This window comes from Choristoneura fumiferana, chromosome 6, assembly GCF_025370935.1.
Source record: "Choristoneura fumiferana chromosome 6, NRCan_CFum_1, whole genome shotgun sequence".
NCBI classification, from domain to species: domain Eukaryota; kingdom Metazoa; phylum Arthropoda; class Insecta; order Lepidoptera; family Tortricidae; genus Choristoneura; species Choristoneura fumiferana.
In genome coordinates this window covers 18,986,677-18,997,992 of record NC_133477.1, presented here as the reverse complement: position 1 = coordinate 18,997,992, position 11,316 = coordinate 18,986,677, and the positions used below count along the sequence as shown (strand labels likewise).

At 39.4% G+C, this 11,316-nt stretch overlaps 1 protein-coding gene across 1 annotated transcript; it reads right to left on the bottom strand.

Annotated features, from left to right (window-relative positions):
- Window positions 1-7,730: 7,730 nt before the first annotated feature.
- On the bottom strand, window positions 7,731-9,892 carry LOC141428728 (pancreatic triacylglycerol lipase-like). Its single transcript, XM_074088742.1, has 2 exons — window positions 9,746-9,892; window positions 7,731-8,740 (listed from the first exon to the last, which is right to left on the bottom strand). The coding sequence occupies exons 1-2, from the start codon at window positions 9,840-9,842 to the stop codon at window positions 7,839-7,841; spliced, it is 999 nt and encodes a 332-aa protein (XP_073944843.1). The 5' UTR covers window positions 9,843-9,892; the 3' UTR covers window positions 7,731-7,838.
- Between the last annotated feature and the right edge of the window lie 1,424 nt (window positions 9,893-11,316).

Sequence of the window (11,316 nt, the reverse complement as noted above, 5' to 3'; positions counted from 1 at the left end):
CGGAGCGGAAGCGGCTAGAGTTTTGGAGTTCTTAAAATGTATTCCAACTTCTGTATTCTATTATTCCTACAAAATAATCTTCATAAGCCCTATAATTATCGAACCTGCATCGGTTCTGTATCGGTTGAGAAATTTAATGTGCCCTGTGTAGAGCACTGTGTGTGTGTGTGTGTGTGTGTGTGTGTGTGTGTGTGTGTGTGTGTCTGTGTGTGTGTGTGTGTGTCTGTGTGTGTGTGTGTGTGTGTGTGCGTGCGTGCGTGCGTGCGTGCGCGCGTGCGCGTGTGCGTGTGTGCGTGTGCGTGTGTGTCTGTGTGTGTGTCTGTGTGTGTCTGTGTGTGTCTGCGTGTCTGCGTGCGTGCGTGCGTGCGTGCGTGCGTGCGTGCGTGTGTGTGTGTGAACTGTGTAGGGAACACGAAGGTGGCGGAAGCAACTAGAGGTCTATGGATGTGGCCTGTGTCCACTTGATATGATAATGATGATGAGGTATTTAGGGCCAAGGCCTATTATTACTTTTTTTATCTAATTGCTCACGAGTTTTGATTTGGAAGGCCTCAACCCAACCGAGAGTTTTAGTAAACAGACAGATTTTCTTTTCTTGGGCCGTGTTGAATCAGCAATTATCAGGTTCGCGATCGAGATTAATGAGCCAAGGTGAGAGTACGGCTGCCGACGAAAAGTCAATTAAAAACTTCTATCGCCCCCGGTGATTAAGTCGAGTTAATTAGGAGTTTGAACGCGGATTTACCTTCTTTCAAGAAGTTTTGAGCTTTTTTGTTTTCATCATCTGATAGCATTGTTGAACACTTGCGTTGTGTGCAAAGTAATTATTATTTATACCGGGTTGGCCCTGTAAAAGGAGCAAAAAATTAAAATACAGGGTCTGCAACTCAAATAGAACTACTTTAGTTCTGCAACTTTAAAAAATTAAGTAATTTCAGCATTATGATTATTCTAAATAAACAAAATAAATGGTATTTTCAATGTACGCCATCCAATTCGATAGTCTAAATGACTTCGCCTGTCACGTCGTAACAAAATGACGGTTTTCGCAATACATTGCTTGTCCAATTAAACTTTAAACTGTAATAAAAATCACAATAAAAATATTATCAAAAGTTGTAGAAGTAAATTAGCTCAAGATGAAGAGTGGAAGCTGTGGCTTAATTTTTTGCTCCTGTTACAGGACCCACGTTGTAGTTCATTAGGAAATTAACGTATGCCATTCCGAGCTCTTGCAGAAGTCTACACAATGGTTTGCCTTGTAAATTGCCTGAACATAAACTACAGTTAATAGTTAGAAGTTACTGATCGGAAGTTCAGTTTTGCACAATTGCTCGAATATCCGATGGAACGAAACGTATTGAACAGTTGTTGCGGTTTGCGCTCAAATGTAACTACTACGGTTTCGTTTCAAGAAACTCCTGATAAATCCTTTGATGAAATTAACTGAAACAATTAAGGTAAACGTACTAGTGCTCGTCACTGCCCAAATAGTTAGCATCTTTTAATCTTATTGTCATTAGCAATAGAGATAAATAAATATCATGGGACACTTGACACCAATTGACCTAGTCCCAACTAAGCAAAGCTTGTACTATGGATACTAGGCAACGGATAAACATACTTATGTAGATAAATACATATTAAATATCCAAGACCCGAGGAAAGACATTCGTATTATTCATACAAATATCTACCCCGGCCGGGAATCGAACCCGGGACCTCAAGCTATGTAGTCAGGTTCTCTAATCGTCTATTGGGCTATAGCGTGTCGAGCACTTGGACGTTTACCTTACTTTGCTCACCCGCGACCTTATGATAGCTACGTTTATGCAAGGAATGTGAACACATGCAGTTCAGTCTGTCTGTAATCAAATCTTGCAAGTTAAATTTGACCAACTTCCAGTAGTCAGATTGGCTTGGGAATACTTATGTAAATCACTTGGCAGACCCCAGGGTCGTCTCCGCAGGACGGAACTCTTCAACGGTTAGTAGTATCAACTTGAAATATGGTATGCAAATGTAGTTTGGGTGACAATGAAAGTACAGTCAATAAAAAGTACAGTCAGCAAAAAAAACTGGTACTAAAAATAAAAATTATATCATCATCATCATCCCAGCCTATATGCGTCCCACTGCTGGGCACAGGCCTCCTCTCAGAACAAGAGGGCTTGGGCCGTAGTTCCCACGCGGGCCCAGTGCGGATTGGGAACTTCACACGCACCATTGAATTGCTTCGCAGGTTTGTGCAGGTTTCCTCACGATGTTTTCCTTCACCGCAAAGCTCGTGGTAAATTTCTAATGTAATTCCGCACATGAATTTCGAAAAACTCAGAGGTGCGAGCCGGGGTTTGAACCCACGACCCTCTGCTTGAGAGGCGATAGGTCAAAACACTAGGCCACCACGGCTTCAATAAAATAAAACAAAATTTATATGGTTAGGTTATATTTAAATGCCCTTCAAGTGTACGTATATCTCATCGCCACTAGTTAGTGAAAATACTGTGAGATTAAAAGGACTTATAGTAAGGCAACATTCAGCCCCGCATTACAAGACAGGGCTTCGTTAGTCGAGCAAATAGTTCGGCCCAACTTTATAATGAGCGGTCACTCACGTATTAATAACGTTTGAATCGGCGGCTCGCCCCACGTTTTTGGCTTAATTGGAATGTTTGTAACGAGATTAAAGTTGTTTTACGGTGGGTTTAACCTCGGGAGCACGGCGGGTTAACAAGCACTTTCATATCAAAATGTCAAGCCTGTATTGCTCGCTAACTACGCTTCGTTTTTAACCCCCGACACAAAAGGAGGGGTGTTATAATACATACACACATTACATACACGTTATATACGTTACATTGTGTCTTAAAGGCGGTAAATATAATATTGTCAATAAGTAATACGTGTTAAAAATGTTGGAGGAGCGGAGCGTTCTAACACAGGCTTTTTAGCCTAAAGGGACGCCCCAGGTACTGTAAACCTACTTACTTATAAATATGAAATAAAGATATTTTGATATTTTTTTTTGAAATAAGGAATTACGAACGAGAGTCTATTAGAAGCCCTAAGTCGAAGACTGAGGGCTTAATGAGTCGATGTTCGTAATTCTAGTACCGCCCGTGCGACATACAATGTTTTTCATCACGTTTGCGAGTAAAATTTTGTGTTTCTAAAAGATAAAAATATAATTGTTCCAAATATTGGCGATACCTTAGGCTGCGCTCTTGGCAGCGCCGCCCTCCGTCTCCCGCAGCATGCTGCTACGCCAGCGCAGAGCGCGCGCAGCAGTATCAGTACGGGCATTGACTCATTTACCGACCTTGGGCTTCATGACAAGCACATTAAGTCGAGGGTTTTATTTAGGGGTTGCAACCCCTTGGCTGCATACGAGTTACGACACTGTTTATCATTATCATTATCTGGAAGACGTCCACTGCAGAAGGCTCCCCCTAAGAACGCCACAAAGAACGGCAACTCGCCACTTGCATCCACCGGTTACCTGCAACTCTCACGATGCCGTCAGTCCACCTAGTGGGAGGCCTGCCAACGCTTCGTCTACGGTTCGTGGCTACCACTCCAGGACTTTTCTCCCCCAACACGGTTATAAGGTGTTATGAATTTAACGCTAATTTCTGTATACCGTCTGTTTGTCTGTGGTATCGTATTTCTCAAACGGAGGAATTGATTTCGATGCGTTAAGAACTTTTTTGCACTATAGTGAGGGCCCACCCTGTAACAAAGAGTTTGGATTTTAATTTGTACAGTCAACAAAGGTATAGCCAACAAAAAATATTGATTATATATTTTTTCCAAATATTCTAAATTAAACTTATTCTTTTTTTTTAAACGTGTAACAGGGTTCATACGTTACGGCCGTCACACTGACGCACGCCGTAGATAATTCCCCTCTACTTCGTCGCGTGACTTACGACCGCGATTTATTCTTCTTATTCAGAATATCTTATGGAGATTCATAAATTGAGAGCAATATCTCAAGTGAGACGGTGTTGTTACGGATTTATGTCATATTTCATTTCGTGTGTGATTCTTTAGATAAATGCTGATTTAGCGTTGTGCGTGACAATAGCTGTTTTTTAACCCTCGACGCAAAAAAGGGATGTTATGAGTTTGATGCCAATGTTAATATTATTATTATTATTATTTTTTGTATTCTTTTTTTCTTTAGTTGTATAATATAGTTTTTAAGTATTTTATATGTAATTATATATTATGAAAAAATGACTTTCTGCCAAGTTTCTTGCGGCGCATTCTTCTTGGCAATGATGGTCTTTCCGAAAGCGCTGGTAGTTTAAAAAATGACGTGTAAAAGTGCCCATTGCGGCCTATTTACTGAATAAATCATTTGAATTTTGAATTTTTTTGAATTTAAATTTGAATTTTGAATGTATGTCTGCTTATCTGTTTGTGCCATTGCAGCTCTCAAGCGGATAGACCGAGTTCGATGCGGTTTTTTACGTAAAAGCGGTCCTTGCGGTGGTTCTTAGCTGTGTTTAATACAAAGTTCAATATCTCAAAAAAGGGTCAACCGATTTTGATGAAACATATCTAAGAATCATCGCTAGAATACCTGCTTTCAAATAAAAAACCGCATTCAAAGCGGTCCACCCATTCAAGAGCTACGGTGCCACAGACAAATACACACATACACAGACAGATACACGCACACACAAAGACACACAGACACACATAGCGGTCAAACGTATAACACCCCTCTTTTTGCGTCGGGGGTTAAAAAATCGGTTCAGACGTTTTGAAATACAGACATTGGCATCAAATACCCTGGAACTTAAGTATGGGAAATGTGGTTGCAGTTAAACATCCTGAGATTTTGATATGTTATAGATTTAAAAGTCCTGATCTAAAGTCTCTAAGGGTGCTTCCTCTGTTTCAGATTTAAGTTTAGTTTTTTAGAGATTAGTTTTTTTGTTTCATACTTTAGGTCGGTGGTTCTTTATAACACTCCTCGTTTTGAGTGGGGCTTAAAAACTAATATTGAAACTGTCGATATAGTTGGTTATAATTAATTTCTCCAGCAGTTGTGGCACTAGACGAGACAGTCGGATAACTTTATCTCAACTACTCTAGGATTGGCAAGAACTTCGTCCATGCATGTAGTGTTCAGTATCCGTATTCAATTCATGTAAGTAGCATATGCTACGAATAAATCTGTGGTGTTAAGGAAAAAGGAGATGAGTCATAAAAAAAAAAAAACCGGCCAAGAGCGTGTCGGGCACGCCTAAAATAGGGTTCCGTAGCCATTGCGAAAAAAATAAGTATTAATATTTTTCTAAGGATTTCGTATTTTATACGGAATCTTCCAAGTTTAGGTATATTTTATACGTTTGGCTGCTAGTTACTCTTAAACTACTAATAATTCTCAAGCAAACTTAGCCGTTATAGTTTTCCTTGAAAGTTTGATATACTTACTACTATCCTGATTTTTTTCAAATTTTTCCACCCACCGGGTTAGATTTTAGAGAGGGGGGGTTTAAAGTTGAGTATTTCGCAAACACATCACTGAATCGAAAAATCGTCTTAGCAAACCCCTAATGGTTAAAAGACCTATCCAACGATACCCCACACTGTAGGGTTGGATGAGAAAATAAAAATCACCCCCACTTTACGTCTATGGGAGGTACCCTAAAAATTTTTTTTTGTATTTTTTATTGTACCATTTTGTCGGCATAGTTTACTTACATATCCGTGCAAAAATTGGCAGACATGGCATAACTCTAAGGGTTCCGTTTTTGCCATTTTGCACTCATTGGTCCAAAACACTATTATGCGTCACGGCAATAAAGCGATGAGTCGATACTTTTTTATCGACTCATCCCCTTTTTCCTTAACACCACAGAAATAATAAGTCAGGAAGCGTAACTCAGAACAAATTTCACACAAAAAGTGGCCTTACCAAAGACTTTATGATTCACATACGAATCATTTTCGCGGTTGCAAATAGACGTGCTTGTTGATTGGTTAATATTCAGAATGAAAGCAGGGATTGGTTTGCTCCCGTGATGCAATGTCAGATGACAGTCAAATGACGCGCAGAACACGCTTTTAAGCCTAGGCGGGACACGGAAGGCTATTTTTATAAAGCCGAATTCCTGACTTATTATCTATTCGTAGAGTTAAGGTATATTTAATTATTGTATTAAAGCAGTAAGAAGAAGATTTGTCTTGGTGAACGTTTTTGTAGTAAAATAAAAAATGTCTGATTATTACATTGTAAAACATGAATAAACGTGAAAAGATGTACCTACCTGTTTACATCGCATTTTCTCGGAAACGTTCGTTTTAGTCATGCTGTTTCGGTCAGCCTCAGTACCCATCAAGAGATCAAGACTGAGTAGGGGAAGGTCCCATCGAGAGATTAATCGCTATAGACCTAGGTTAAAATTTTCATTCGATTTTGACACTAACATGCTCTATACACCGTGTTATTTTTGATATCCGTTAACTTTAAGGGGATCTACAGGTCAAATCAAGTTAATTTCTCTAAGATACTAGTGGTCTAACTCTTAGGTACTGTTTAAAAAATAATCAAGAGTAAAGATAATTAATTATTAGCAGTAAAACAGTACTTAATTTGTGTTTTTTTTTAAAGTCCATATCTAATCCGTGTTTAATTCACACTTTAGCAAAAAAAGTTAAATATGTGGTTTTTTTTTAATGCCTCTCTTATGTGTCCCGTCAATATCACTTGCCAAGTTCGTTTATTTCACAATTTACTAATTAACAATGAATGTGAAGCTATTATATGCAAGAAAAAATATTTTCATTCTCGAAAAAAAAAATTTTTTTTTTTTACTTTTGCGAAAAAGTTAATTATTAGGTAGTTCATATCAATGAACTGAGTCGCCTGCCGAAGTTAACGGATATCAAAAATAACACTGTTAATCGTGGGGGTTATACAGTTGGTCGTCTGGTCGAAACAAGAGCATGCCATCTGTCCCGATCGTGCACAGCCTCTTGCCAATCGTGGTCGTGGAGACGTCGATGATCCGCCTGGACACTGTCCTCCCACCGTACGCTCTCTTGGCAGCCCGATCCTCTCCCATTCGTAGGTGGCCGAACCAGCGAAGTCTGTGTGATTTTGTTACGCCGAACTCGTAAAACTAGAAGTAAATTTCACATACCTTACATATGCTACTTACTACATATGCCGTTAATAAACGCCTTTTGGAGTTAACCTATATTCAATTAATTGAATTCTCTATTCACTCTATTTATTTAATTATCGTATTGCTTGAGCTCGCCCGTTCCCGGCAAGTCTCCATAATTGCATTCCCTAGAGCGAGCGATTTCCATATTTCAATCGTGGCTGCATTATTTGTTTGTATTGGCATAAATTATATTTCGCACGACTTTCTTATTGGAAATCAATGATTTCTTCGGGTTAATGCCTGTGTTTTTAAGATTTGGGAGGATTTAAAGAAATAAACATAGCGCACGTGTGGTTTATTTTTAACCGCAAACTGGGAAGGCCGAATACTCCCCCCCCATACTGTGTTGTTGAGCACAGGCCTCCTCTAAGAATGTGAGGGCTTGGAGTATACACCATTGAATTGTTTCGCAGGTTGTACTGGTTTGCTCACGATGTTTTCCTTTGCCGTAAAGCGTGTGACGCACATTTGAAACTAACTTTACGGAAAATAAAAAAATACAGTTCTGGTGTCTAGGATTTCCAATTAAAAAATTACCTACCACATTTTATAACCAGACGTTTATTCAAAATATGTGAATAATATAATCATGTCTCCGCTTTACCAAGTATTTTAATAACTCTACCAAAGGTCTCTATACCGAAGCACTGTTCAGATTCCGTAACCATCAGTAGAAGCATAAAATACACCAGTAGCATTACCAGGGTTGGAGTAGCCTGCAATAGTGACCTCATTCGCAGCACATCTACCTTCAGAGAATGACTTATAAGAGCTGCAAGACCACGCCAAGTATGCACCTGGTAGGTGAACAGTCTTAGCCCACATCCTAATACACGCTTTATGACTACACTTGGCCTGATCAGAATCGCCTTTCACCGGGATAACTCCACTACTGCAATCAGGTTGCTTGTTACCCTTGTTCAGAAAGAAGTCCGCATCAGCTAATACGCTGGTAGTCCCTAAGCCACCAGCATTACAGTGGTATACCTCGACATACTCCGCCAAACCCGAGCGTATTTGGTCTTCGATAAAACTGTTAGAAAAGCAAGGACCAGCAGGATCGATACCAGTTATTCTCCAAACTTTCTCTGATGTTATATTAAGGTAAGCGCTTCCAGCATATCCCAGCATTTGGCTTCCTAAACTGTGACCGACGCAGTGGATTTTAGAAGAAGGGAATCCTTTGGCTCTTAAATCTGCTAAGAATCTTCCCAGCACTGCTCCAATGTAGTAGACATAAGACACGGATCTGCTATAGCTTTCCGCTTTACCACCAGTAACAGACGTATACGCGGAATGGTCGATGATAATCAAGTAGGTATTAGGTACGTCTCGGAACGTCTGACGCATTAACTCTTCAGCTTTCCTGTTTATGTTGGATTTGAAACCGGGAACGAAGAATATAAGACGTCGGGTCACGTCCAGGTTGAAGGAACTGGTGATGTCAGAGGCAGCGGTGCTGATTGGATAGGTCATGTTGAAATTGTTCTTGAAGTCATAGAAGTATACTTGTAGTTGGCTGACATCTTTGTTGAGCGTTTTGTCGTGGTCACCTGAAATATTGAAGAAAGTATTAACTGAAATAGTGGAAACAGTACAATTAGGCTTGGTTACTTGAAGTCTACCAATGTTCGGTTCAATTTTATACAATCGAAGACGAAACCTTTTACTATCAAATAAGTAATGATTTATTCCAAAGATGTTTCTCATAGAAATAGAAAATAAATATTATTTTCAACATTCCGTTTGCGGGACTATGTCATACTCATACACTAAATAAGCGTACCTACATTTTGGTTGATAAGTTAATCATATATCAGACCATTAAGCGCGATACTTGTAAGTGTATTTTATTTATGTCCATATCACAATAAAACATATTTATTTTGCCAAATGGACTGTCCGATTACAAACTAGCTGTACGAGTTATTATGTTTACTTAAGTTATATATGTACAACGGGTACTTTGGTTGGAAGAAGGTCGCTTGTGGGAAATATTGTTTCCTTAAACAGACGAATTAGAAGGTTGCGCTGTGGAGATTTTTATTTTTTGTAATTATTATACGTAATTGTTGCTATAGTTTAATGATAATTAATTATCTATATTTAGAATACGAAGAATATTGACGTAGGTACAAGTTAAATAAATAAATAATCGTGAGAAAATATTTACGATCCAAGTCTCTTTGAAACATTTGAATTGTTTTGAATTACTAGGTTTAACATGTCCTGTTTGTTGTTATTGTTGGGTGAAATCGTGTACCTAAGTTCATTTTGACCTACTTCTAGTGGTCGTATTGACTTTAAATTTGGTATATACCTACCTAAGTAAATTGGATCACAATGCAAGTACAGCTAACAAAAAGTAGTCGGCCAAGCTTGCATTAAAAATGATTTTTTTATATAAAACTTATTATTATTTTTAGTAACTGATTAATTCTGTGCGTGACAAATGTAGACAGAGTTTAAGAGTAGTTAAGCCTACAAAACATACCTAGAGATTGCATTAACCACAATGCTAAAGGCCAATAAATTAACAAAATCTAAAATAAACTTACATGTAATATAATCCGAATACAAAATGGTGTGAAACGTCCCCCAATCCGCGTTTACTTCGAAAAACAAAACACACACTATTATAGAAATAATCTTCATAATGGCGGCTTACTAGCGACGCGGTCAAATGACGAATGAGACAAAACATTGACACGGCGCTTGACCTTAGGGTCTCGGCAATTGGCTAAGCGATATGGACGCTGAGCGCATTCGATATTGTTACATTCTTATGCGCAAGAGATTTCGTATAAATTATGTCACGTAAATATTGTGTTCTTAATAAATCCTTATCATATTTTCCATCTCATCATCATCAGCCGGAAGACGTCTACTCCTGAACAAAGGCCTCCCCCTTAGAACGCCATAATGAACGACAACTCAACTCTCACGATGACGTCAGTCCACCTACTGGGAGGCCTGCCAACGCTTCGTCTTCCGGTTCGTAATCGCTACTCGACTCTTTTTCCATCTGTTCCAGCCTATATATATAGGCTACAGTGTACAATTAAGGTATACAGACGTATCTGCCCCACTGCTGGGCACATGCCTCCTCTCAGAACGAGAGGGCCTGGGCCGAAGTTACCACTCAGGCTCAGTGCGGATTAGAAATTTCACACACACCAGTAAATAGCTTCGTTGAATAATGATGATGGTCCGATTGATTTTAAATATGGTAATACATAAAGCCGAGTTTAGACTTGCAAAAAAAAAATCGTGCATGCTACCCGCATGTTAGACTCTCTCTAGCATCTCCTAGTCTAACATCTGGTAGCGTGGTCTACGATTGTGTTGCTCTAAAGATGAGCTCTGATTGAGTTCGAAACGCGTCATTGTAGTGTGGTGGTGGTGATAGATGGGTTTGTGTGATTTATGTATGTTCTTAGTGTGGAGGTGGAGGAACTGCATAAACACGCATATCTTGTATAAACGTAACTATCATAAGGTCGCGGGTGAGCAAAGTTATTGTTTTAGTTCATTGATATGGACCGCCGCAAAGTAACGCCTGATTCAATAAATAACTATATCTCTGTCACATAGTGTAGTTGTAAGCTAATGTGTCACTGTTAACTGAAGAAATTGTCCATTTCACTGCAACATACACTGTGACGTCGCACCAAGAAAGCCGCTGCTGAGATATGTAGCGGGCGAACCGTGAAATTATCCCCCACAGGGTGGGGAGCTAGACTTCTTGAGATTATACGTACAGTTGGAAGACGTCCGCTAATATCACGTTCGAAGTGGTCAGATGTAGTGTTGCCAGCTCTATAAATTTTTATAGATCTTATCCGCTAAAGCAACGGTGTTTTAACTAAAAATCTGGTTTAGTTAGCGGCTTAACTGGACAAGGACTACGTGTCGTCGCAGGCGCGACTATCTCTTTCTGACCTCACCTTATACCGTTTGGAAGAATGAAGCGGCGAAGGCTCTTGAGATCTTGGGTGTGCTAAACAATTTGCTTCATCTATGCTCTATGGCTTCAACTCTGCTCCCATTGTGTACTCTCAAAACCAGGCCAGAGAAGTACTTGTCTGCCTATTAGAATTAACCAACCTTCTAAACTAGGTATTCCTTG

Coding starts and splice junctions, on each gene's coding strand:
- LOC141428728 (XM_074088742.1), bottom strand. CDS start 9,842: ATGAAGATTATTTCTATAATAGTGTGTGTTTTGTTTTTCGAAGTAAAC. Junction 8,741..9,745: donor GTATTCGGATTATATTACAT/GTAAGTTTATTT, acceptor TCAATATTTCAG/GTGACCACGACAAAACGCTC.